Here is a 26,598-nt window from a genome sequence, read left to right as displayed (position 1 = left end):
CCCTGGCTCTGACTCCTGCTGGCCCTGGTGTGTCTGGAGGGCTGGTCCATGTTGGCCCTGGCAGGGCCCTGGCATGTCGGTCCGTGCTGGCCCTGGCGGGGCCCTGGCGTGTCTGGAGGGCTGGTCCATGCTGGCCCTGGCGGGGCCCTGGTGTGTCTGGAGAGCTGGTCCATGCTGGCCCTGGCATGTCGGTCCGTGTTGGCCCTGGCAGGGCCCTGGTGTGTCTGGAGGGCTGGTCCGTGCTGGCCCTGGCGGGGCCCTGGCGTGTCGGTCCCTGCTGGCCCTGCTGCTGGTGTCACGAGAGGTCAGGGGGTCTGGGCTATACCCGAAGAACTGGGCCAGAGCCCATGGTCAAGGGCACCGTAGAGCTGCAGTCATAGTCCAGGTCGACCACGGCGTGCGTGCTTGCGATGAGGCTGCTCAGCGACGTCCCCGTCTGCCGCTCCCGGAAGCTCTGGATGTAGCTCTGGATGAGAGAGGAGGGACATGAGCATCTTGTCTCCAGCCCTCCCGCTGCCACCCCAGCCCCTTCCTCTCCCCCAGCTCTGGGGCTCTGCTGGCCCTGTCTGGGGGAAGGACCTGCCAGGCTGCTGCAGTACAGCCCTTCCCCAGCAGGTGGGGCAGGGTGGGGCGGGGCAGTCAATTCCCTAGTTCAGGTTGCTGCAGCCAGGTGGTTCTCCCCTGCCCCCTGTAGCCTGGGGCAGCATGTGGGAGTCTGGGGAAAAGGCCAGGGGGCACTCGCCCCCCAGGGGTGGGACCACAGGGGAAGTCTAGGCAGCAGAGCACAAGATGGGGGCAGAAGGTGGGGGGCAAACTGCACGTGACCTTGACAGGCAGGAAATGAGGGGAGTGGTTGGGGCCATGGATTTCACGGATCCTTGAGGCCTTTTTCTGGGCATGTCCAGCCCAGTTTGGGCAGCTGCTTCTGCCCTGGCGCCAGCCGGCCCTGATGAAGGCAGCAGGCTGGAGGCCAGGGCCAGCATGCAGGTGGGCAGGGGTGAGGGATGTGGGGGGAGGAGGGAAGGGTGCTGGGATGTGGGCGCTGTGTCAGGAGCAGAGAGGAGGGTTTGGGGATCAATGGGGCGTCACCCCCTGCTGGTGCTCAGCCAGGGAGGCGTTGCCAGTGTGGCCAGCTGGGTGTCTGCTCACTGGGCTCAGCGCTGGGGCCAGTCTCCGGCCCAGGCCTTCCCCTTGGGCTGCTCCCAGCATCCCCTGGAGCCTCAGGTTCAGCCACGGCCCCTTGCCACTCGCTGCCCCACAGCAGGTACCAGCCCCCTCTCCCAGGAACCTGGCACTGGGCCTGCTCTAAGCTCTGCCACCCACCAGCTCCTCACCTCGGCCAGGCTCTTGCCCTCCCACCTGGTCCCGGGTCACTCCCGGGGTTGGCACAGCCCTGCTACGGCTCACTGAGGCTCCCTTAGCTGGCAGGCACTGGGCTGTTTGATGCCTTCACACGGGGGAGCAGCACCTGGCAGCCCCCATCAGCTGTAGCTGAGGACGGAGGATGGGAAAGCTCTCCCCACCCCCACCCCCGGAAGTGGGGCAGGTTCAGTTCTGGTCTCTGTCCAGAACGCCTGGCGCTGGCGGGAGAAGGCAAAGGGGCCCCCGGCCAAGGCTGATGCCCGTGGGGAGTTGCAGGGCAAGGAGGCCACGGGCTGGCTCAGTCCCTCCCGCTAGTTTATTGTGTTTCTGGCAGAACGAGGCGACGCTGTGAATGTGCAGGGCAGAGCCCACCCGTTCCCAGAGCGCTGGGCTCCTGCCTCCCCCGGGCCCACACACAGCCCCAGCGCTCACAGGAGAGAGCACGTCCCCGTCAAAGCGGCGCACGGGGGTTGGCTTGCGGCGGTAGCTGGGTTCGGGCAGGTGGGCTTTGTGTGGGTGGGGAGGGGGACGGGGTGGCCTCCGCTGCTGCTGCTTCTCCTTCCGCTGCTCCCGCTGCTTGATCCTCATCAGCTGCACCCGGCGCTGCTGCCGGCTGATAACCACTGCGGGGCGAGATGGGGAGTGAGGGGTCTGTTCTGCACCTCCACCGCACCTGGACCTGCAACCCCCCCCACCCTGGCACCCAGACCCTGCAACCCCCCTGGCACCCGGATCCTGCAACCCCCCCGGCATCCAGACCCTGCAACCCCCCTGGCACCCGGATCCTGCAACCCCCCCCGGCATCCAGACCCTGCAACCCCCCTGGCACCCGGATCCTGCAACCCCCCTGGCATCCAGATCCTGCAACCCCCCTGGCATCCAGACCCTGCAACCCCCTGGCACACGGACCCTGCAACCCCCCCCGGCATCCAGACCCTGCAACCCCCCCGGCATCCAGACCCTGCAACCCCCCCGGCATCCAGACCCTGCAAACCCCCTGGCACACGGACCCTGCAACCCCCTCCGGCATCCAGACCCTGCAACCCCCCCGGCATCCAGACCCTGCAACCCCCCCGGCATCCGGATCCTGCAACCCCCCCGGCATCCAGACCCTGCAACCCCCCTGGCACCCGGATCCTGCAACCCCTCCCGGCATCCAGACCTGCAACCCCCCTGGCACCTGGATCCTGCAACCCTCCTGGCATCCAGACCCTGCAACCGCCCTGGCATCCAGATCCTGCAACCCCCCTGGCACCCAGATCCTGCAACCCCCCCAGCATCCAGACCTGCAACCCCTTTGGCACCTGGATCCTGCAACCCCCCACCCCACGGTACCTAGATCCTGCAACTCCCACAGGACCCGAATCTTGTAACCTCCCACCCCACATACACGCAGTACCCGGACCCTGTAAGCCCCCCATGTCATCCCCCTAATCACTCAGAGCCTGCGAACAGCCCACACCACCCATCACCTCTGATCCCCCATTCCCCGAGTCCCTCGCCCGCCCGTCCCGCCTCACCTTCGGTGTGGGAGTACCCCTCGGCCGTGACTTTCCACTGCACCAGCACACCCAGCGTGGCGAGGACGGGCCAGACACCCAGGATGACCCAGCTGTACCAGCACATGGGCCGTGCGGGTGCCACCTTGACGCGTTCGTAGACGTACTGCACCAGCAGCAGCAGCTCGATGAAGTAGTCGACGGTGACGGTCATGATGGCGCTGCCAAAGACGGCCGTGGAGAGGGTGGTGAAGAACTTCTGCCACTGCAGGGTGAGCACGGCGCCGAGCATGCCCACGCCCAGCAGCAGCCCGATGGGGATCCACACCGTGGGCGGGTGGTAGAACTGCTCCATGGCCACCAGCGTGGCCAGTGCCAGCAGCAGCCCCAGCAGCAGCCCCACCATGAAGAGCCCGACGCTGCGCACCAGCATGGTGACCAGCCCGCACAGGACACCGATGCCCAGCCCAATGCCCACCGAGGCCTCCACGCTCAGCTGCGTGTCCAGCACCCGTTCCTTGTAGCACAGCATGAAGATGATGATGGAGCCAAACATCAGCCCGGTCAGGAACATGATGGCCTTGAAGCAGCGGTAGCCTAGGGAGAGCAGGGCTGGTCATTGCCACAGGCTCTGTCCGGCCAGCGGGGACGCAGCGTTGGCAGGAGCCCTCCCTGGAGCACACTCAGCTCCCCTCTGCGCCACCCGAGGGCAAGGGGGCTCCTGCTGGGGGGTGCGCTGCCAGGGTTCGCCGCAGGCGACCTCTGTGCAGGCACGGATGTGCTAGGCCAGAGATACTGACTGCGGCTTGGTGATGGCCTGGCTGACTGGGCCGGGTGCTTTCAGGATGTGATAAAATGACACCACGTGTGCTGCCATTTTGCGGGGAGAATTACGTCGCATCCATGGCAGAACGAATTCCCACTCCTGGGTGCTCATGGGCAATGCCCCTGGCTGTGTCGCCCGAACTCCTCAGCTCTGAGTATCAGAGTCATTGTCAGATTGGAGCCAGCTGCCCTGGCCCTGTTGCCCGCCCCAGCTCGGCCTCAGCCCCATCCGCTGGCTCTCCCTGGTTGTAGGGAGGAACATGGGCTGGGAGCCAGGGGCCCCGCACACAGAGAAGTGGGCTCAGGTGGACCAGAGCAGCATGGCTGGGCGCCAGGACTTCTCACTTCTGCCACTGACTCGCTGTGAGCAGGCGGGAGGCCAGGCCCCACCCCTGCGCCTCAGTGTCCCCACATGTACGGGGGAGAGCAGGGAAGCAAAGCATGCTGGTTACGGCTGCCGCTCTCTGCCTGTGCTCCCGTCACCCTCGCTCCCCGCCCTGCTGCACAGCTGAGGCGGCCAGCCCGGCCTTGCCGGACTCACCGAAGAAGCAGTAGATGATCCCGAAGAGGCAGCACATGGCACACACGACAGAGGGCACCACCTGGTACCGGCGCTGGATCTCCTGCTCACAGCTGTGCACCCACTCCTGCCCGGCGTCGTGCGGCAGCAGCCTGAAGTGCAGCGTCTGCACAGTCGAAGTCATGGCTCTTGGTGATTCCGGCAGGGGCGTCAGACGCCCCACAGGCCGCGCTGCATCCAGGAGCCTCCTCCAGCTGGCGAGAGGACAGAGCGACAGGGGAAGGGGGTGGGATAAGAGCTAGCCTGCCCCAAGCACCCAGCGCAGCCCGGCACCTGCCGGCCCCAGGCAGCACCCACCTCTGCACCAAGAACTGCAGGCTGGGCGCTGTGACGAACTGGGAATGTTCTTAATGTTTTCTCTGAATACTGTGTTGGTGCCTCAGTGTCCCCATGGCAGTTCTTAAGTATCTGGCAGAGCAAAGGGCCAGTGCACCTAAACGTCTGGCACCCCGATGGGGCTACAAGAGGATCTGAGAGCAGCTGGAGCAGCAGTCAGGCATTCCCAAGAATCTGGTCCCCAATCAGATGAGGGTCTTCACGATTGGGATCCCCATCAGGAGATTGGAGACAGATGGGATGGGAGCAGAGCCCGAGAGAGCGAGAGGACCGTGAGAGAGAGCAAGATCCCGAGGAAAAGCTGCAGGAGAAGCAGCAGCAGCGTGGACTGGTGATGGTGGAGCAGAGAGACCTAGGGGACTGCCCAGGGGTCAGTGGGGAAACACGCCTGCAGGGGCGAGACCCTGGGACAGAGAGAACTGTGGTGGTGCAGCCCCAGATGCTGAGGGACTGTGGAACCTGGGTGAAGTTCCCTGGGGTGAAGCCCCTCGCCCTGCCTATGGCCCAGATCCCTGTGCAGACCCAGGAGGGGTCGGGCTGGCTGGTAGTTGGGGTTCTCCAGGATATCGGCTGGGAGGCCCTGTTGGGGGGTGACTGTCTCCCCATGGGACAAGATCCAGGCCCCGCTCCTGTAACGGCCGAGGGTTTGAATTCAAATCCAGGGAACGAATTGGCTAGGATGGAAATGGTCAGTGAAAATGCAAATAACCTGGCTGGCAGGGGGGAGGGGCTGCTGGGCTCAGGATACCTGCCTACCTATAACCAGCCCCCTGGGGCTGAGTGGGAGGGAGAGATGCTCCCCGCCCCCCTGCACACCAGAGTGGGGGCTCACGCTGGCTCTGATGCTGTGACCAGAGCAGAGAGCTCGCTGCCTGGCCCCACTGGGACAGCAAGGGCAGTGCTGAGCACAGGGGAAGCTGAGACCCCAGCTTAGTGTGGGAACACCCAGGCAGGGCAGGTTGGCTGCCAAACAGGTTTGCCTGGTCCAGACATGCTGCTGGGAAGTGATTACACAGCAGGGAGGGAGCTACCAGGGACAGGGCTCAGGGGGGCTGTGACCCCAGGCCCAGCCAGCGAGAGGGAGCAGGTCCCACTCCCTGCCCCAGCGGCTGAATCCCAGACCGAGCCGCAGAAGGATCCCTCCTTGGAGAAGCTGAGGGAACTTGCTGGCCACAGCGCTGCAAACCCCCTTGGGGAAGGCTGCAGGGACAGAGTCCTGCAGGAGGAGGGATTCCTGTGCCGGGAATGGGCTCCCCAAGGGGAAGTAGAACTGGGGGGAATCAGGAGGCAGCTGGTGGTGCCCCAGGAATCCACAGGGTTCTTCCCATTTGAGCTGCTGGATGGGAGGAGAGTGAGGGGACCCCTGGACCTGAAGGGGGAGGATTGGATGGAGAAGGGGGAAGACCCCCTGGGGGATCTCTTCCCTGAGGTGGGAGACAATCTCCCCATCAGGTGTTCCCCATTCAGAGTCACTGGGAAAGCAGCCCAGAACCTGGAGAGAAAGGTCAGGGACATGCTGGCTTTAGATGGGATCCAGCCAGTTTTACAGCCCATGGGCCTCACCCGTGGGGCTGATCCCCAAGGGAGACAGGATGATCTGGTTTTATGGGGGCTATCAAAAGCTTAAAGCCATCACAGTATCTGATGCCGACCCCATGCCTAGGCCTGGGGAGATTCTAGACAAGCAAAGGGCGGTGGAGAACTTGGCCCTGGCAGACACTGATAACGTGCATCTTTAGCCAGACCTGGGAGGAACAGGTGTCCCAGGTGAAGAGGGGACTGGGCTGCCTCAAGGAGGTGGGACTGACATTAAAAGCTGGAAAGTGTAAGTTGGGGATGGCAGAGGTGTTGTATCTGGGCCACAAAGTGGGAAGCAGCTGCCCAAGCCCAGAGCTGGCCAAGGCCAAGATGGGGGCTCTTAACCAAGGGAGCCTGAATTGCAGCCCAGAGTGCTGGGAGAAGACCCCGGCCCAGTTTGAACCCCAGGGATATTGGGGATAGCAAAAGGGTTCAAGCCGCATAAACCTTCCCACATGCGGCCTGCAAGTGCCATCAAGCACACCCGACCTAAGGGAGGGCGTGAGACTGGACTGTCCTGGTGTAACTCACACCAAGGGATGGGAGAGATGCTGGGGCATCCATGGGAACCTTGGGGGGTTCGAACTTCCCCAGGTCACCGGCTGAAGTGACCTCGCTCAGTTCGGCCTCGAAGGAGGGAGAGATGTGACGAACTGGGAATGTTCTTAATGTTTTCTCTGAATACTGTGTTGGTGCCTCAGTGTCCCCATGGCAGTTCTTAAGTATCTGGCAGAGCAAAGGGCCAGTGCATCTAAATGCCTGGCACTCTGTCTCCTAGCAACTGATGGCCTGGGCCCCTCCTCTGCAAAGGTGCCAGCTGAAGGTGTTGGAGACAAAGAGATCAGGTGACCTCCTGGCCTGGGAAAGGGGCTGAGCAGAAAGAAGGGGGGGGGTTGTTAGTCTGGAGCTGGCTGAGGGCAGACCTGGGGGGCTGGCTCACTGCCCCCCAGAATGGACCCTGCCGAGGGGTCTGGTTCGCTGTATCTACAAGCTCTGTGTTAGACCCTGTTCCTGTCATCGAATAAACCTCTGTGTTACTGGCTGGCTGAGAGTCACGTCTGACTGCAAAGTGGGGGTGCAGAACCCGGTGGCTTCCCCAGGACCCCGCTGGGTGGGCTCGCTGTGGGAAGCGCACGGAGGGGCAGAGGATGCTGAATGCTCCAAGGAGAGACCCAGGAGGTGAAGCCGTGTGAGCTTCTTGCCCTGAACAAGTCTGCTCCAAGGGAGAGGAGGCTCCCCAAAGTCCTGCCTGGCTTGGTGGGGAGCAGTTCCAGAGCATCGCCCGGGGACTCCGTGACAGGTGCCCACTCCAGAGCCACCCTGATCCCTGAAGCACTGTAGTGGGGGCAGCTCATCCGCCCCCGCCCCCCCATGCCCGGTGTCCTCCCAGGTCATGGGACAGAGCGGGACCCTGTGCTGGGACCAGGGCAGCCAGGCTGGAGTAGGAGGCAGCCCTGGAGTGGCTGTGGGGAGGAAGGCGTAGGGACAAGGGGGCTGTGGCAGGAGCTGGAGGAAGGCCATGGGAAGGGGGCTTGGGATGGGAACCCAGGGGGAGCTTCCTGATGGGGGCCCAGGCCAGGGCTGCCAGCAAAGGTGTGAGGATCCCCCCTGCATCCAGCAAAGGTGCGAAGAACCCTCCTGCATCCAGGCAGGTAGGAGAGGGGCCCCGAACGGGAGACTGCCGGGATGGCTGAGCGTCACACTATAGTGCGTGTAAAAGGCGAGTTGGCACGACAGAGCCATTCACCCTGAAAGGGGGGGGGGGAGAGTCACAGAGCAGGTCCCCTGGTGTCTGGGGAGGGAACTGAGGCTGGGGATGGCCACGGAGCGGCTCCCCCAGCGTCTGGGGGGGACTGGGGCTGGGGATGGCCACGGAGTGGCTCCCCCAGCGTCTGGGGGGGACTGGGGCTGGGGATGGCCACGGAGTGGCTCCCTTGGCATCTGGGGGGGGCAGGACTGGGGCCGGGGATGGCCACAGAGCGGCTCCTCCGGCGTCTGGGGGGGGGGCTGGGGCCAGAGATGGCCACAGAGTGGCTCCACCGGCGTCGGTGGGGGGAGGGGGACTGGGGCCGAGGATGGCCACAGAGCGGCTCCCCAGCATCTGGGGGGTGGGGACTGGGGCCAGGGATGGCCATGGAGCAGCTCCCCCAGCATCTGTGGGGGGGACTGGGGCCAGGGATGGCCATGGAGCAGCTCCCCCAGCATCTGTTGGGGGGACTGGGGCCACGGATGGCCAAGTAGCGGCTCCTCTAGTGTCTGGAGCGGGACTGGGGCCAGCGATAGCCACGGAACAGCTCCCCCAGCGTCTGGGAGGGACTGGGGCCGGGGATGGCCACAGAGTGGCTCCCCTGGTGTCTGCGGGGGGTAACTGGGGACGGGGATGGCCACGGAGTGGCTCCCCTGGCATCTGGGGGGGCAGGACTGGGGCCGGGGATGGCCACAGAGCGGCTCCCCAGCATCTGTGGGGGAGATTGGGGCCAGGGATGGCCATGGAGCAGCTCCCCCAGCATCTGTGGGGGGGACTGGGACCGGGGATGGCCAAGTAGCGGCTCCCCTAGTGTCTGGAGTGGGACTGGGGCCGGGGATGGCCACGGAGCGGCTCCCCCGGCGTCTGGGGGGGGACTGGGCCTGGAGAGGCGATGGAGGGTGACAGGGGCTCAGGAAAGTCAATAAAGGGCTGTTTTGTTTTGGTCCTGTTGGCTCCCCCACAAGTGAAAGGTTGTTAGTTTGGCTCAAGGGCCAAACTACTCTGAGAGGAGGGAAACTGAGGCCATAATTGCCCCACTACCAGAGCGAGATGTAAACCAGAAGGGAAAATGAGGCAGCAATGCTGGAAAGGTAAGAGCTGTTACAGGTGCTAACCCCCTCAGGACCCAACTCAAAGCCTTGGCACTAACCCAGAGATCCCAAGCCTGAACCAACAGCACCTCCCTGCACAGAGGGAACCCAAACGGACAGGACTGATCCGAGAGAACGCAGCCACCGGGCGCTAACTGAGGGAGCCCACACCATCAGCACTGTCCCACAGGGCTCCAGGCCAGACGGGACCCTCAAAGCACTAGCCTGACTCCTGCCTAGCCCCAGCCCCACCGCACTGCGCCCAGTAACTTCTGTTCAGCCAAAGCGACCCCCAGAAAGGCCCCGGCTGGATGGAAACCCTTCAAGTGAAGGGGAATCCACTGCTTCCCCTGGGAGCTCATTCCACGGGTGAAGCACCTGCACTGTTAAACATCGGGGCCTTAACTCATATAGGGATTTGTCCAGCTGCAGTGTCCAGCCACGGGCTCCGGTTCCGGACATCTCTGCCAGACTGAAGAGCCCTTAGTGCTGCAGCTCAGCCAGTGCCTGGGGGTGCCGTGCCATGGCTGAGCTGGGTGGCCAGGGGCGAGGGGTGCTGGGCTATGGCTGAGCCGGGTGGCCAGGGGCGAGAGGTGCGGGGCCATGGCTGAGCCGGGTGGCCAGGGGCAAGGGGTGCGGGGCCATGGCTGAGCCGGGTGGCCAGGGGCGAGGGGTGCGGGGCCATGGCTGAGCCGGGTGGCCGGGGGCGAGGGGTGCTGGGCCGTGACTGAGCTAGATGGCCGGGGGTGAGGGGTGCTGGGCTGTGGCTGAGCCAGCTGGCCAGGGGTGTTGTGCTGTGGCTGAGCTGGGTAGCCATGGGCGAGGGGTCCCAGGCCATGGCTGAGCTGGGTGGCTGGGGTGCCCAGCATGGCAGGCTGGGGGTGAGGGGTGCAGGGCCGTGGTTGAGCCAGCTGGCTGAGGGTGCTGCACCATGGCCGGCCAGTGGCAAGGCGTGCTGGGCCATGGCCGGCGGCAGCGAGGGGTGCCGGGCTGTGGCTGAGCTGAGTGGCCATGGGCGAGGGGTGCTGGGCCATGGCTGAGCCGGCTGGCCGGGGGTGCTGCACCATGGCCGGCCGTGGGCGAGGGGTGCCGGGCCATGGCTGGCCGGGAGCAAGGGGTGCCGGGCTGTGGCTGAGCTGGGTGGCCGGGGGTGAGGGGTGCCGGGCCATGGCCAGCCGGGGGCGAGGGGTGCCAGGCTGTGGCTGAGCTGGGCAGCCGGGGGTGAGGGGTGCCGGGCCATGGCCAGCTGGGGGCGAGGCATGCCAGGCCATGGCTGGCTGGGGGCGAGGGGTGCTGGGCTGTGGCTGAGCCGGCTGGCCGGGGGTGCTGCACCGTGGCTGGCTGGGGGCGAGGGGTGCCGGGCTGTGGCTGAGCTAGGTAGCCATGGGCGAGGGGTGCCGGGCCATGGCTGAGCTGGTTGCTGGGAGTGTCCAGCATGGCAGGCTGGGGATGAGGGGTGCAGGGCCGTGGCTGAGCCAGCTGGCCAGGGGTGCTGCACCATGGCCGGCCGTGGGCGAGGGGTGCCGGGCTGTGGCTGAGCTGGGTGGCCACGGGCAAGCAGTGCCGGGCTGTGGCTGGCCCGGGGCGAGGCGTGCCGGGCTATGGCTGAGCTGGGTGGCCGTGGGCGAGGGGTGCCCAGCGTGGCAAGGACTTGGGCTGCTCTCTGGGTCTGGGCTCCCTGCACTGTGCGCCCCTTGCTGCCCCCCCCCCCCCCCCGCAATGGGGCCTGGTGCTGAGCTGACTCAGGGGCGCCGGCCGGGCAGCCTCTGGCAGCAGACGCCAGCTTGGGCCCGGAGCTGGCAGAGGGGCCCTGGGGCGAACCCACGTGTGGGGGGGCGGGGGGCTGCCGGCTCGCTGCCGCCCCATTGGTGCACTCACTGTTGCTAAGGGGGGCAAGACACTTGCTGATTGGCTGCAGGGAAATTACCCACCGGCTGCTTCCTCTGCTACAGCCTCTTGTTACATCCACCACCCGACGCCGGGCCGGCCCCCCCGGCCGCCCTGGCCCCCCCAGCCCCCTTCCCGCCCTGCCCCTCAACCTGCCCCAGCCCCCCTGGCAGCACCCTTGCCCCGTCTGTCCCCCCAGGTCTGCCCATTGGTCTCCTTGCCCCCCATCCAGCCCTGCCTGGGGATGCTCCTCCGCCCCTCCCGGGCCCCACCTGGCCGCCTGTCTGGTATTCTAGCCCGAGACTCCCCGGCCATACACAGCTTTGCTGATGCCCCCCAGTACTGACCCACAACCACCAACGTTACACAGTTTGGATCTGATCTAAGATTAGGGAATTGGGGAAGCAGCCTCTCTGCCCTCCCCCGCCCCCAGGCGGGGCTGCCAGGCAGAGTTCGGGGGAAGCCTCTCTGCACCTGTGCAAGTCTGGGGCTCCAACCATCAGGAAAAGTTTCACAGGGACAGGGCTGAGCACAGATGCCAGGTCCGACTGCAAAGCCTCCTCTGCTAGGGAAGGTGCCAGTGCTATAGCAAAGGGAACGGAAACTGAAAACGTTGTCTCATCCTGACTCCTCAGCTGTGGCCTGGCGAAAGGGCTTAGCTTGGGCTGGAGCAGGCACCAGCTGGGAGACAGGTGCTGACTCCGAGCACAACCCCTCACACACACACAGTGAGAGGGGATTTGCTGGCTGGCAGTTCCAATGCCCTGGAAATCCATGACAGGACCCTTGCTATGTCCGGTCCCCTGAAGGCCCTAGCACTGAATCTGCTCAGGTTCTGCTGCATGCACTTTGCCTTGTTATGTTTCCAGCCCTGTAAATAGTTTGACGTTGAGGTGGTTTAATGTTGGCCTTTGCTGGCGGATGAAAACCGCTGAGAGCTGTGTGGGTGTACAGCTCCTGGAACAGTCCCTCCTTGCACCCAGGACAAGTCCCACTACCCCTGTAACAAGCGGGGATAACCTCAGAGCAGGGACTCCCAGCGCCACTGCAGGCTGCAGGCTTGCCTCTGCCCCCACCAGCAGATGTGACCGCAGGGGCACTGCCTTTCTCCGATCCGGGGTCGCAGGGGAAGCAAGGTGTTTAACTGGGGAGCTCACGCCTGGGGCCGGGAAGGGAATGGGAATGCACCCCTCACTTGGAACACGTACAGCTGGGCTGGACTAGCCACTAAAGGAAGAGAAGGTCCTGCCCTGGATGAGGGGCTGAGCTAGCTGAAGCCAAACAAGTCCTTGTGTCTGCGATTCCCATCCAGACCCCTGGGGCAGGGCCAGGAGTGAATTTGTGTCTTGGGGCTTCACAGACCACGTCTGCAGCCTCCTGACAGCTGCATCTTGTGATTGCACAGCTGGCCGCAGTGCAGTGTTTGACTGACCTTCCTGTGGTGCTCTACCGGGGATCATCCTCCAGTCTCATGCGGCGTGAGCCCTGTGCCACCTCTGGCACGGCATGCAGAATGCCATGTTCTTCTTCGAGTGATTGCTCACATCCATTCCAGTTAGGTGTGCGCGCCGCGCGTGCACGTTCGTCGGAAACTTTTTACCCTAGCAACTCCAGTGGGCCGGCAGGTCGCCCCCTGGAGTGGCGCCGCCATGGCGCCTGATATATACCCCTGCCGGCCCACCCGCTCCTCAGTTCCTTCTTACCGGCGTGTCGGTCGTTGGAACTGTGGAGCGCGGCATTGCTGTCCTCCTCGTCCCTAGCTCTCCTTGTTAACTCTCGTTATTGTTATAGTTGTTAGTAGATCGTTAAGTGTAGTTAGTTAAGTAATTAGGTGTAAATAGTGTTGTAGATAGTTGTTCGCCGGGGGCTGTAGCCCTTCCCGGCACCCGGCACCGGGCTCATGCCTGGTTCGCCGGGCTTTAAGCAGTGTGCGGCCTGTAAGAAGCCTATGCCTACCAGCGACCCCCACGACGCGTGCCTGAAGTGCCTGGGGGAATCGCACAGATCGGACAAGTGCCGCATCTGCAAGGCTTTTAAGCCCAGGACAAAAAAGGAGAGAGACCAAAGACTCAGGACTCTCCTCATGGAGGCGGCACTTGACCCGGCGGCTTCGCAGGCCGTGATCTCGGCGCCGGCACCGGATCGCACCGGCACCGGGAAGACTCCCCGGCACCGACCTTCTCCGGCACCGGGTGCAGAGCCGAGACCGTCAGCGTCTGCTACCCCAGCCAGGCAGACCCGACTGGAGTGCCCGGCATCGACATCGGCCGCGGCGCCGCCGGCACCGTCGACTCCGGGCCCGGCGGGTCCGTCGAGTCCGGTGCCGCCAAGCTCCCCCATAAGATCTGGGGTTGAGCTATTGGTCCCATCCACGCCGGAGACCTTCGCCTCGGCACGGGACCTTATTGCCTTAACGGAGTCTACTCAGCTGCCACCCCCGGTACCTCCGGTGCGGGTCGCATCTAGAGGCAAGCCCATGATGTCGGCACCGTCTCGGGACTCGCGCTCGCGATCCAGGTCCCGACGCCACGGCCGATCAAGATCCCACCGCAGCTCGCAGTCCCGGCACCGCTCCCCTCGGCGGTACCGGTCGCACTCGCGGCACCGATCGACCTCCAGACGGTCGCGGTCTGACTCCAGCCGCCGATACCGGCACCGTGACTCCAGGAGCCAGTCCCGCCGTCATTCGCCGCACCGGTCGACCTCCCGGCACCGAGCTGGTGGCAGGTCCCGGTCCCGGTCGACCTCCCGGCACCGCGTCGGTGGCAGGTCCCGGTCCCGATCCCGGCACCGAAGCGGCGGCCGGTACCGGTCCAGATCCCGGCACCGAGACAGAACCCGGTCCCGGTCCCGATCCCGGCACCGCTATGACTCCCGGTACCGATCCCCGGCACCGAGAAGATCTTCGGTGCCGACCCGCGCAGACCCTTACCAGCCAGGGTCGGCCCCGCCATGGCCTTCTAGGTAGCCGTCGGTGTCTTCACAGACAGACAGCGGGTATGCGCTGGGCACCGACTGGCAGGCGGCGCTCTTCCAAGACCCGCCGCAACAGGACCAAGGCCCGCAGCAGTGGGGGTTTTGGACTCCCTGGGCATACCATCAAGCCCAGGGCCCCCAACAGCTTCCTGCTAGGCCTGCGACAGCGGAGCACAGGGTGCCGGAAGCCTCGTTGTCTCGCCCCCCTCCCTCCCCGGATGGAGAGGAAGGGTCCAAGCAGCAAGACTCCGCTCTGGCTCCTGAGACAGAGGCGAGGGCCGAGGGAGACCCCCCATTGGACACCTTCTTGCCGGGGGTCTCCTCATCCTCCTCCCCTGATGAAGCGGTGGCTGGCACCTCCTCCAGTAGCCCCCCCCCCACTGGATCTCAGGGCGCACCAAGACCTCCTTAGGCGAGTAGCTCAGAATCTGAGCCTACAAGCCAAGGAGGTCTCTGAGATCGAGGATCCGATTGTCACCATCCTCTCGTCGGATGCTCCCACCAGGGTCGCCCTACCCTTCATTAGGACGATCCAGGCCAACGCCAATACAATCTGGCAGTCACCGGCCTCCATCCCCCCTACGGCGAGGGGCGTCGAGAGGAAGTACATGGCCCCCTCCAAAGGCTATGAGTACCTCCATGTCCACCCGACACCGTGTTCCCTGGTGGTGCAGTCGGTGAATGATAGGGAGCGTCATGGACAGGAAGCTCCAGCCCCCAAATCCAGGGAGGCCAGACGTATGGACCTCCTTGGACGCAAAGTCTACTCGGCTGGGGCCCTGCAGCTCAGGGTTTCGAACCAACAAGCCCTGCTCAGTAGATACGCGTTTAACTCGTGGGTGGCAGCGGACAAATTTAAAGAGCTGCTGCCACAAGACGCCCGCCAAGAATTTGCGGCCATCCTAGACGAGGGCAAGAAGGTTGCACGAACATCGTTGCAAGCTTCTTTAGACGCTGCAGACTCGGCTGCCCGCACCCTCGCCTCGGGGGTAACGATGCGCCGTATCTCCTGGTTGCAGGTCTCTGGCCTTCCACCGGAGCTCCAACATACCATCCAGGACCTCCCGTTCGAAGGCCAGGGCTTGTTTTCGGAAAAGACAGACCCCAGACTTAAGAGTCTCAAGGACAATCGGGTCATTATGCGCTCCCTAGGGATGCACACGCCGGGAACGCAGCGCAGACCCTTCCGGCCACACCAGCAACAGCAGCGCAGGCCATACCCCCAGTTCCGCCAACGGCAGGACCTCAATAGGCGCCGTGGCAGGAATGGAAGGCGTAGGCATTCGGGGAACCAAGGGGGGCAGAATCAAAGCTCCTCTAAGCCCCCGCCTGGACCCAAGCCTTCATTTTGAAGGTGCGCCCGAGGGCGCAGTAACAGTTTCCCCCACGGATCCTTCCCCCCCGTTTTCCAACCGCCTTTCGTTTTTCCTTCCGGCGTGGACCCAAATAACATCGGACCGCTGGGTCTTGCGTACGATGCAGACGGGATACCGCCTGCAGTTTACATCGTTTCCTCCTTCCCGCCCCCCTTCCTCGTCCCTCTTCAGGGACCCCTCTCACGAGCAATTCCTTCGACAGGAGGTACAGACGCTCCTCAACAAAGGAGCTATAGAGGCGGTTCCGGAAAACGAGAAAGGCAAGGGGCTTTATTCCCGCTACTTTCTGATCCCCAAGGCCAAGGGAGGCCTCAGGCCTATCCTCGACCTGCGAGAGCTCAACAAATACCTGGTGAAGTTGAAGTTCCGCATGGTATCCCTGGGGACCATTATCCCATCCCTGGATCCGGGAGACTGGTACGCCGCCCTCGACATGCAGGACGCTTATTTTCACATTGCCATTTGGCCACACCACAGACGTTTCCTTCGTTTCGTGGTGGGCCCCCTTCACTACCAATTTGCAGTCCTCCCATTTGGCCTTTCTACGGCCCCGAGGGTATTTACAAAATGCATGGCAGTCGTTGTGGCACATCTTCGGCGCAGTCGTATCCACGTGTTCCCTTACCTAGACGATTGGTTAATTCGGGGCACGTCGGAACTGCAAGTTTGCAGCCATGTCCGCGTGATCACCGGCCTGTTTGCTACCTTGGGCCTCATGATCAACACGGACAAGTCCACCCTGATCCCCACGCAGAGGGTGGAGTTCATCGGGGCCGTCCTGGACGCCACCGTGGCCAGGGCTCTTCTGCCGTTGCCGAGGTTCCAGGCATTGTCGGCGATCGTTCAGCGACTGCGGGCAGCCCCCTTGACATCAGTACGGACATGTCTAACCCTGTTAGGCCACATGGCAGCATGCACGTTTGTGACCGGTTATGCTCGGCTCCGCATGAGGCCCCTCCAGTTGTGGCTCATCGAACATTACCGGCCGGCAAGCCAGCCGCTAGACATGCTGATCACAATCCCCGAGGGGGTGTTAGATTCTCTCGACTGGTGGCTAGACCAGTCCGTAGTGTGTGCGGGGCTCCCTTTCCACCCACCCCAGCCCTCGGTGTCCCTGACAACGGATGCCTCAGATCTCGGCTGGGGGGCCCACCTGGGAACCCTGAGAACGCAGGGCCTGTGGTCCCCGCAGGAGGTGAGGTTGCACATCAACATGCGGGAGTTGAGAGCGGTCCGCCTTGCTTGTCAAACGTTCTGTCACCAGCTTCAAGGTCGTTGTGTCGCGGTGTTTACCGACAACACGACGACCATGTACTATATCAACAAGCAGGGCGGCACCAGATCCTCTCCCCTATGTCACGAGGCGATGCAACTCTGGGACTTTTGTGTAGCCCACTCCATTCACCTCACGGCTTCCTTCCTCCCCGGAGTACGGAACACGCTGGCGGATCGCCTGAGCAGATCCTTCCTATCGCACGAGTGGTCCCTTCGCCCGGACGTCGCCCTCTCCATCTTCCAGAGGTGGGGTTATCCCCATGTGGACCTCTTCGCGTCCGGGGGAAACAAGAAGTGCCAGGCGTTCTGCTCCTTTCAGGGCAGGGAGCCCGGGTCTATAGCGGATGCCTTCCTTATTCCGTGGTCAACCCACTTGTACTACGCGTTTCCCCCGTTTCCTCTGGTCCACAGGGTCCTTCTGAAGGTGCACAGGGACAGGGCTCACGTGATCATGGTAGCCCCGGCGTGGCCCAGGCAACATTGGTACCCCATGCTGCTGGACCTGGCCATAGCCGACCCAGTTCCCCTGCCCCTTCACCCGGACCTGATTACCCAGGAGCACGGGACTCTCTGTCACCCGGACCTGCAGTCGCTGCACCTAGCGGCGTGGTTCCTGCGTGGCTGACCGGTTCTGAACTGCGCTGCTCCACACCGGTACGGGAGGTGCTTTTGGGCAGCAGGAAGCCTTCCACGAGAGCGACATACTCGGCCAAGTGGAAGCGTTTCTCCTGTTGGTGCGTGGAGAAAGGTCTCCGCCCTATGGAAGTTTCGGTGGCCAATATCTTAGACTACGTTTGGTCCCTCAAACAACAGGGTCTGGCGATATCGTCGTTGCGGGTCCACCTGGCAGCTATCTCCACCTTTCACCCGGGTGGGGATGGTCGCTCCGTTTTTTCTCACCCGACGGTGTCTAGATTCCTTAAGGGGCTGGAACGTTTATACCCTAACGTCCGACTCCCTGCTCCAACCTGGGATCTTAACCTGGTGTTGTCTCGGCTCATGGGGCCCCCCTTTGAGCCGTTAGCTACTTGCTCCCTACTTTATCTCTCTTGGAAGACTGCCTTTTTAGTAGCTATCACCTCAGCTAGGCGGGTGTCGGAACTCCGGGCTCTTGTGGTAGACCCCCCGTATACAGTCTTCCACAAAGATAAGGTGCAGCTGAGGCCACACCCTGCCTTTCTCCCCAAGGTAGTCTCGACCTTCCACATCAACCAAGAGATATTCCTCCCGGTTTTTTTCCCGAAACCTCACTCTTCAGGCAGGGAGCAGCAGCTCCACTCGCTTGATGTCCGTAGGGCTCTCGCGTTCTATGTGGAGAGGACCAAACCCTTCCGCAAATCCCCCCAGCTTTTCGTGGCGGTAGCGGACCGCATGAAGGGGCTTCCTATCTCCTCCCAGAGGTTATCCTCATGGGTAACATCCTATATCAGGACCTGCTATGACTTGGCCCACGTCCCTACGGGCCGTGTGACTGCGCATTCTACCAGGGCGCAGGCGTCGTCGCTGGCTTTCCTCGCCCGTGTGCCCATTCAGGAAATCTGTCGGGCAGCGACCTGGTCATCAGTCCACACCTTTGCTTCCCACTACGCCCTGGTCCAGCAGTCAAGAGAGGACGCAGCCTTCGGATCTGCAGTGCTCCATGCCGCGACTTCTCACTCCGACTCCACCGCCTAGGTATGGCTTGGGATTCACCTAACTGGAATGGATGTGAGCAATCACTCGAAGAAGAAAAGACGGTTACTCACCTTTGTAACTGTTGTTCTTCGAGATGTGTTGCTCACATCCATTCCACACCCGCCCTCCTTCCCCACTGTCGGAGTAGCCGGTAAGAAGGAACTGAGGAGCGGGTGGGCCGGCAGGGGTATATATCGAGCGCCATGGCGGCGCCACTCTAGGGGGCGTCCTGCCGGCCCACTGGAGTTGCTAGGGTAAAAAGTTTCCGATGAACGTGCACGCGCGGCGCGCACACCTAACTGGAATGGATGTGAGCAACACATCTCGAAGAACAACAGTTACAAAGGTGAGTAACCGTCTTTTCCTTAGACAGACAAGTGATAGCACAGCTCAGATACCAGTCATGACAGACAGACAGACGGACCCGTGGGAAAAGGGATGCTCCTTGCAGAGGACCAGAAACTGCCCTCTGACAATGTGCGGTAAAGATCTTCTGTGGGCCAGCCCCACCTAGCACATGGCTCCGGAGCGCTAGCTCGGAAGAGCTCTCCGATGTCCCGCCGCTCTCAGCAGAGGCTGCTGCAGAGAATGGTGCAGGTGATGGCAGGATGGATCTGTGGAAGGGAATCCTCTGAGCTTCATCCTCTCCCCGCCTGGAGACGATGCTGGCAGCCTGCAGGAAAGCTGCTAACGAGAGCTCTGGGTGCCTAATCACCGAGTGCCCCAGGGAAGAGGCCCATGTGCATGGGCCAGCTGCAGCCCAGCGACCACAGGCTGCTCCTGGGGGAGGGAGGAGACCCACAGCTGATGCTGCAGAGCGGAGCTGTGGCCACTCAGGCTCTGAGGGCCCTACTGGGTGACCAGGGTATGTGATTGAAAATGGGCTCCCTGGGGGCCATGCACTCGCAGTATTAAACTGAGGCCCCTGAGTCAGCTCTGTGGTTGTGGGGAGGTGGGAGGGGACATCACCTTCCCAGCTGGCTCCCAGTGCTTCTCCCGCACAGCAGGAGCTGCTCTGGGGTGGGCCAGCTGCAGCCAGAGACTCCCCTGCCTCTGCTCAGCAGCATTCAAGCCTGCTGGCCACCTGCCATGACTCGAGGGAGAGTCATGGCAGGTGCAGGCGCCCCAGAGGGCAGGGCAGGAGCTGACGGGCTCTCTAGGGAACCAGGTACTGCGTGGATGGTGGTCCCAGCCTTGAGGCTGGACAGCAAGGACTTGCTGTGGCTCCTATCGCGCCAAGGTCCAGCAGTGGGGACTGGCTGGCTCGGGCGTTTGCCCCTGCTCTGCGCCTGGCCCCAGGCTGGGAGGGACTGAAAGTCCCTCCTGTACCTGACAGCACTGGGCCAGCCTCCTGGCAGGAAGAGGCTCTTCTGAAACCTGGGGGTCCCTGTGGCCACAAGGACCCGGAGGCTGTGAACTGCCAGCAGCAGACAATTTCCTCGATCCAGGGGGCTGCTAGTGCGGCAGCTGGGTCTGAACGTATCCCCTTCTCACCAGTCCCCGACACCTGTCCATCCCGCCCCGGGCCAGCTTCACCAGCTGCCTTTCAGTGTGTGCTGTTCTCCACCCGACCCCGGGACTGCTGGAGTTAGGAGACAGGCGGGAGACATAACTGCGCCCACTCCAGCCAGCAGTGCCCCTGGCCTGACTTCTCCTGGACCCAGCAAGGGGCTGCGCTGGGCTAGAAAGTCAGGAAGTGACAGCACCCAGATTCCCATGCCTCACTGGCTTCTGTGCCGGCATCATTGCAAACGAGGCTCTAATTACAGGGCACAAGCTCATTCTCAGCCAGTGCAAACGTCCCAGGCCCTACTGCCCCGTCCCAGCCCCGACTGCCCTGTCTCATGCCAGCCTGCCCCGTCCCAGCCCCTACTGCCCCATCCCATGCCAGCCTGCCCTGTCCCAGACCCGACTGCCCCGTCCCATGCCAGCCTGCCCTGTCCCAGCCCCGACTGCCCCGTCCCAAGCCAGCCTGCCCTGTCCCAGCCCCTACTGCCCCGTCTCAAGCCAGCCTGCCCTGTCCCAGCCCCTACTGCCCCGTCCCAGCCCCGACTGCCCCGTCCCACGCCAACCTGCCCCGTCCCAGGCCCTACTGCCCTGTCCCAGCCCCTACTGCCCCGTCCCAGACCCGACTGCCCCGTCCCAAGCCAGCCTGCCCTGTCCCAGCCCCGACTGCCCCGTCCCAAGCCAGCCTGTCCTGTCCCAGCCCCGACTGCCCCGTCCCAAGCCAGCCTGCCCTGTCCCAGCCCCTACTGCCCCATCCCAAGCCAGCCTGCCCTGTCCCAGCCCCTACTGCCCCGTCCCAGCCCCGACTGCCCCGTCCCACGCCAGCCTGCCCCGTCCCAGGCCCTACTGCCCTGTCCCAGCCCCTACTGCCCCGTCCCATGCCAGCCTGCCCTGTCCCAGCCCCGACTGCCCCGTTCCATGCCAGCCTGCCCCATCCCAGCCCCGACTGCCCCATCCCACGCCAACCTGCCCCGTCCCAGCCCCTACTGCCCCATCCCACACCAACCTGCCCCGTCCCAGCCCCTACTGCCCCGTCACACACCAGCCTGCCTCGTCCCAGCCCCTACTGCCCCGTCACACGCCAGCCTGCCTCATCCCAGCCCCTATTGCCCCGTCACACGCCAGCCTGCCCCATCCCACACCAACCTGCAGTGTCCCACACCAACCTGCCTCATCCCAGCCCCTACTGCCCCATCCCATGCCAACCTGCCCTGTCCCACACGAACCTGCCCCGTCCCAGCCCCTACTGCCCCGTCCCACGCCAGCCTGCCCAGTCCCAGCCCCTACTGCCCTGTCCCATGTCAGCCTGCCCCATCCCATGCCAACCTGCAGTGTCCCATGCCACCCTGCCCTGTCCCAGGCCAGCCTGCCTCGTCCCATGCCAACCTGCCCTGTCCCAGCCGCTACTGCCCTGTCCCATGCCAGCCTGCCCTATCCCACGCCAACCTGCCCCGTCCCAGCCCCTACTGCCCTGTCCCATGCCAGCCTGCCCTATCCCACGCCAACCTGCCCCGTCCCAGCCCCTACTGCCCTGTCCCACGCCACCCTGCCCTGTCCCAGGCCAGCCTGCCTCTTCCCACGCCAACCTGCCCTGTCTCAGCCCCTACTTCCCCATCCCACGCCAACCTGCCCTGTCTCAGCCCCTACTGCCCCATCCCATGCCAGCCTGCCCTGTCCCACGCCACACAGTTCCAGGCCCCCATCTTGCTCACAGCACTGGGACTCTGGCTTGCCCTTTCCAACACCACGTCACTCCATCGCCCCACCCCATGCCATCCCGCCCTGCCACCCAGCACACGCTCCAGCCCCACCCCAGCCATGCTGCCCTGCTCTGCCCATCCACCCACCCACCCAGGCAATACTATGCCATATTCCGTCCCAACCCACTGGACTCCTCCCCACCTTGTCCCACCCCCTACGGCCTGTACCACCCTGTCCTGCCCTAGCCAAGCCCACTCTGCTCTGCTCACTCCACCCAGCGCTTTCTGCCTGTGCCCACACATGCCACCCCAGTGCTCCAGTGTCCTGCCCCATGCTCCCCTCTCTGCCCCGTTCAGTCCCAGGCACCCCAGTGCTCCAGTGTCCTGCCCCATGCTCCCCTCTCTAATCCGTTCAGTCCCAGGCCTCCCCTCTCCATCCCCCATGCCCTACCAGCCTGCCACTTGGCAAGCTCCCATTTGCTCCCAGCAGCCAGGTGCACCCTCCAGATGTTCCCAGAAGGCAGGGAGCTGAGGCCAGGACGGTGTTGCTAGGATACCGTGTTTCAAAGCCTTCTGGAGAGCCAGCCGGCAGCAGCAAATCCTCTCTTTGTCTGGCGCCCAGGGGTCTCCGGCGGGAAGGGTCCCGGCTCCGGCCTGGCAGGGCTGGTCTGAGACCTTGTTCCTGGGAAGCCGGAGCTGGGCAGAGGGTCCGGACGGGCGGGGCGTTCCCCAGCCCAGGGGCTCACACTCTAGTGTGCAGAGAGAGGAGCAGGATGGGAGCCCGGTTACGCCCCCGCCCCTGACCCCCCCGACCTGCGCCCACCTGTGGAGAAGAAATGCCTGGGGCTGCTGGCTGGACACCCGCTGCCCTTCGGCCCTTGGAGCCTTCCCAGGCCAGAGCGGGGAACCGCGGCCCTGGCGTTCTCCAGGCCCGGGCGGGAGGGAGGGCAGAGTGTTTACATGCTCTCTGAACCCCAACACTCAGCAGACGCCAAGGCCACGGGCTGGTGCGGTGCAGAGACATTATTACTGCCCCACCTGGTCACCCCATCCTTCCCCCCTGCCTTCCCTCCTCCCCGCAGCCTGGGGCACCTGTTCCCATCCACCCCCACACCAGGAGTTATCCCCACCCACCCCCACCACCCCCATACCAGGACAGTTATCCCCACCCACTCCCACCACCCCCATACCGGGGCAGTTATCCCCATCCACCCCCGCCACCCCCATACCGGGGCAGTTATCCCCATCCACCCCCGCCACTCCCATACCAGGACAGTTATCCCCACCCACTCCCACCACCCCCATACCGGGGCAGTTATCCCCATCCACCCCCACCACCCCCATACCGGGGCAGTTATCCCCATCCACCCCCGCCACCCCCATACCGGGGCAGTTATCCCCATCCATCCCCGCCACCCCCATACCGGGGCACTTATCCCCATCCACTCCCGCCTCTCCCATACCAGGACAGTTATCCCCACCCACTCCCACCACCCCCATACTGGGGCAGTTATCCCCATCCATCCCCACCACCCCCATACCAGGACAGTTATCCCCATCCACCCCCGCCACCCCACCAGCATAGCTATCCCCGTCGATCCCTGCCACCCCCACACCGGCGCAGCTATTCCCGTCCATCCCCGCCACCCCCACATCAGCGCAGCTATCCCTGTCGATCCCTGCCACCCCCACACCAGCACAGCTATCCCCGTCCATCCCCACCACCCCCACACCGGCACAACTATCCACATCCACTTCCGCCACCCCCACACCGGCGTAGCTATTCCTGTCCATCCCCGCCACCCCCACATCAGCACAGATATCCCCGTCCATTCCTGCCATCCCCACACCGGAGCAGCTATCCACATCTACACTCGCCACCCCCACACCAGGGCAGCTATCTCCATCCATCCCTGCCACCCCCACACCGGCGCAGCTATCCCCATCCACCGCTGCCACCCCCACACTGGCGCAGCCATGCCCATCCATCCCCGCCACCCTCACACTGGCACAGTTATCCCCATCCATCACCGCCACCCCTACACCGGCGCAGCTATACCCATCCATCACCGCCACCCCCACATCAGCGCAGCTATCCTCGTCCATCCCCGCCACCCCCATACCAGGACAGTTATCCACATCCACCTCCCCACCCCCACACTGGCACAGCTATCCATATCCACCCCCGCCACCCCTACATCGGCGCAACTATCCTCATCCGCCCCCGCCACCCCCACACCGGGGCAGCTATCCTCGTCCATCCCTGCCACCCCCACACCGGGGCATCTATCCCCATCCATCCCTGCCACCCCCACACTGGGGCAGCTAGCCCCATCCATCCCCGCCACCCCCACACCGGGGCAGCTATCCTCATCCATCCCCGCCACCCCCATACCAGGACAGTTATCCACATCCACCTCCCCACCCCCACACTGGCACAGCTATCCATATCCACCCCCGACACCCCTACTCCGGCGCAACTATCCCCATCCACCCCCGCCACCCCCACACCGGGGCAGCTATCCTCGTCCATCCCCACCACCCCCACACCGGGGCAGCTATTCCCATCCATCCCTGCCACCCTCACACTGGGGCAGCTAGCCCCATCCATCCCCACCACCCCCACACCGGGGCAGCTATCCCCATCTATCCCCACCACCCCCACACTGAGGCAGCTATCCCTGTCCATCCTCGCCATCCCCACACCGGAGCAGCTATCCCCATCCATCCCCACCACCCCCACACTGAGGCAGCTATCCCTGTCCATCCTCACCATCCTCACACCGGAGCAGCTATACCCATCCCTCCCCGCCACCCCCACACCGGGGCAGCTATCCAGGTCCATCCCTGCCACCCCCCACACCAGCGCAGCTATCTCCATCCATCCCCGCCACTCCCCACACTTGCAATGCTATCCCCGTCCGTCCTCGCCACCCCCACACTGGGGCAGCTATCCCCATCCATCCCCCCACCCCAACACCGGCACAGCTATCCCCATCTACCCCCGCCAGCCCCATACCGGGGTAGCTATCCCCATTCATCCCCCTACACCCACAGTGGCACAGCTATCCCCATCTACCCCTGCCAGCCCCACACCGGGGTAACTATCCCCATTCATCCCCCCACGCCCACAGCGGCACAGCTATCCCCATCCATTCTTACAGCGGTGCAGCTATCCCCACCCAACTCTGCCACCCCTACACCGGGGCAGCTATCCCCATCCATCCCCCCACCCCAACACCGGCACAGCTATCCCCATCTACCCCCGCCAGCCCCATACCGGGGCAGCTATCCCCATCCATCCCCCCACTGCCCCACCAGCGCAGCTATCCCCATCCACCCCTGCCACCCCCACACTGGCACAGCTATTCCCATCCACCCCCCTCCACCGGCGCAGCCATGTCCATCCATCCCCGTCACCCCCATACCGGGGCAGCTATCACCATCCATCCGCACCACCCCGACACCAGCGCACCTATCCCCGTCCACCCCCACCACCCCCACACCGGGGCAGCTGCCCTAACCCTGCCGTCCCCGGCCGTGGGGCGCTGCTGCAGTTTCTGGGCTGCCTGTTGGGCGGTGACAAGGTTACAGCTTCCAAACCTGCCGGCCAAGTCCCTGGGCAGCAGAGCCAGGAAAAAAACCTGCTGACCCGGAGCCACAACGCGCCCCACAGGTCCCCGCTGGAACCCCAACATGCCCCGCAGGGTCCCCCCAGCTCCTCAGGACCCCCAGACCCCCGCCCCGCAGGGTCCCCCCAGCTCCTCAGGACCCCCAGACTCCCCACCTCCCAGGGTCCCCCCCGGAACCCAAACCCACCCCGCAGGGTCCCCCCAGCTCCTCAGGACCCCCAGACCCCCGCCCCGCAGGGTCCCCCCTCGGCTCCTCAGGACCCCCAGACTCCACACCTCCCAGGGTCCCCCCCGGAACCCAAACCCACCCCGCAGGGTCCCCCCAGCTCCTCAGGACCCCCAGCCCCCCCGCCCCGCAGGGTCCCCCCAGCTCCTCAGGACCCCCAGCCCCCCCGCCCCGCAGGGTCCCCCCAGCTCCTCAGGATCCCCAGCACCCCCACCTCCCAGGGTCCCCCCCGGAACCCAAACCCACCCCGCAGGGTCCCCCCAGCTGCTCAGGACCCCCAGCCCCCCCGCCCCGCAGGGTCCCCCCAGCTCCTCAGGACCCCCAGACCCCCGCCCCGCAGGGTCCCCCCAGCTCCTCAGGACCCCCAGCCCCCCCGCCCCGCAGGGTCCCCCCAGCTGCTCAGCGCCCCCAGCCCCTCCCCCAGGTCCCCCCCGCCCCGCTCCTACCTGCGCCCCCGGCCGGGCCCCGCCGCATGGTCCCGGCCCGGCCCGCGGTGCTGAGCGGACAGCTCCGCTGACGTCACCCCCGCGTCACGGGGCAGGGCCGCGCGTGGGGGGGGCGGGGCAGAGCAGAGGCCGCGGGGGCGGGGCTGTGAGGGAAAAAACGGGGGTGAAGCGCACGTGCAGGTTCGGGCGCGTGAGTGTGTGTGTGTGCAAGTGTATGCATGTGCAGTGCACACGCAGGTGTGTGTGTGTGTGTGTGTGTGTGTGTGCAGTCTGAGTGCAGGTGTGTGTAGATCTGGTGTGCATGCAGATGATTGCAGGTATGTGTGTGTGCCTGCGTCTGAGGGGCTGTCAGTCTGAGGGGTGCCTGTGTGTCTGTGTGTGAGGGGCTCTTGGTGTGAGGGGTGCCCGTGTGTCTGTGTGTGAGGGGCTGTCAGTGTGAGGGGTGCCCGTGTGTCTGTGTGTGAGGAGCTGTCAGTGTGAGGGGTGCCTGTATGTGAGGTGCAGTCGGTGTGAGGGGTTCCCGTGTGTCTGTGTGTGAGGGGCTGTCAGTGTGAGGGGTGCCCGTGTGTCTCTGCGTACAGGGCTGTCGGTGCGAGGGGTGCCCGTGTGTCTGTGTGTGAGGAGCTGTCAGTGTCAGGGGTTCCTGTGTGTCTGTGCATAAAGGGTTGTCGGTGCGAGGGGTGCCTGTCTGTCTGTATGTGAGGGGCTGTCAGTGTGAGGGGTGCCTGTCTGTCTGTATGTGAGGTGCAGTCAGTGTGAGGGGTGTCCGTGTGTCTGTATGTGAGGTGCAGTCGGTGTGAGGGGTTCCCGTGTGTCTCTGTGTGAGGGGCTGTCAGTGTGAGGGGTTCCTGTGTGTCTGTGCATAAAGGATTGTCGGTGTGA

At 64.3% G+C, this 26,598-nt stretch overlaps 1 protein-coding gene across 1 annotated transcript; it reads right to left on the bottom strand.

The window, feature by feature from the left end:
* Positions 1–240: 240 nt before the first annotated feature.
* Positions 241–25,750, bottom strand: TMEM198 (transmembrane protein 198). The gene is made up of 5 exons (XM_050915941.1): positions 25,717–25,750; positions 4,228–4,460; positions 2,883–3,458; positions 1,795–1,985; positions 241–466 (listed from the first exon to the last, which is right to left on the bottom strand). The coding sequence occupies exons 2-5, from the start codon at positions 4,388–4,390 to the stop codon at positions 320–322; spliced, it is 1,077 nt and encodes a 358-aa protein (XP_050771898.1). The 5' UTR covers positions 4,391–4,460; positions 25,717–25,750; the 3' UTR covers positions 241–319.
* Between the last annotated feature and the right edge of the window lie 848 nt (positions 25,751–26,598).

The sequence above is a fragment of the Gopherus flavomarginatus genome, chromosome 10 (assembly GCF_025201925.1).
Source record: "Gopherus flavomarginatus isolate rGopFla2 chromosome 10, rGopFla2.mat.asm, whole genome shotgun sequence".
Lineage (NCBI taxonomy): Eukaryota > Metazoa > Chordata > Testudines > Testudinidae > Gopherus > Gopherus flavomarginatus.
The sequence above is the reverse complement of the archived record's forward strand: the minus strand, read 5'-3'. Positions and strand labels throughout refer to the sequence as shown.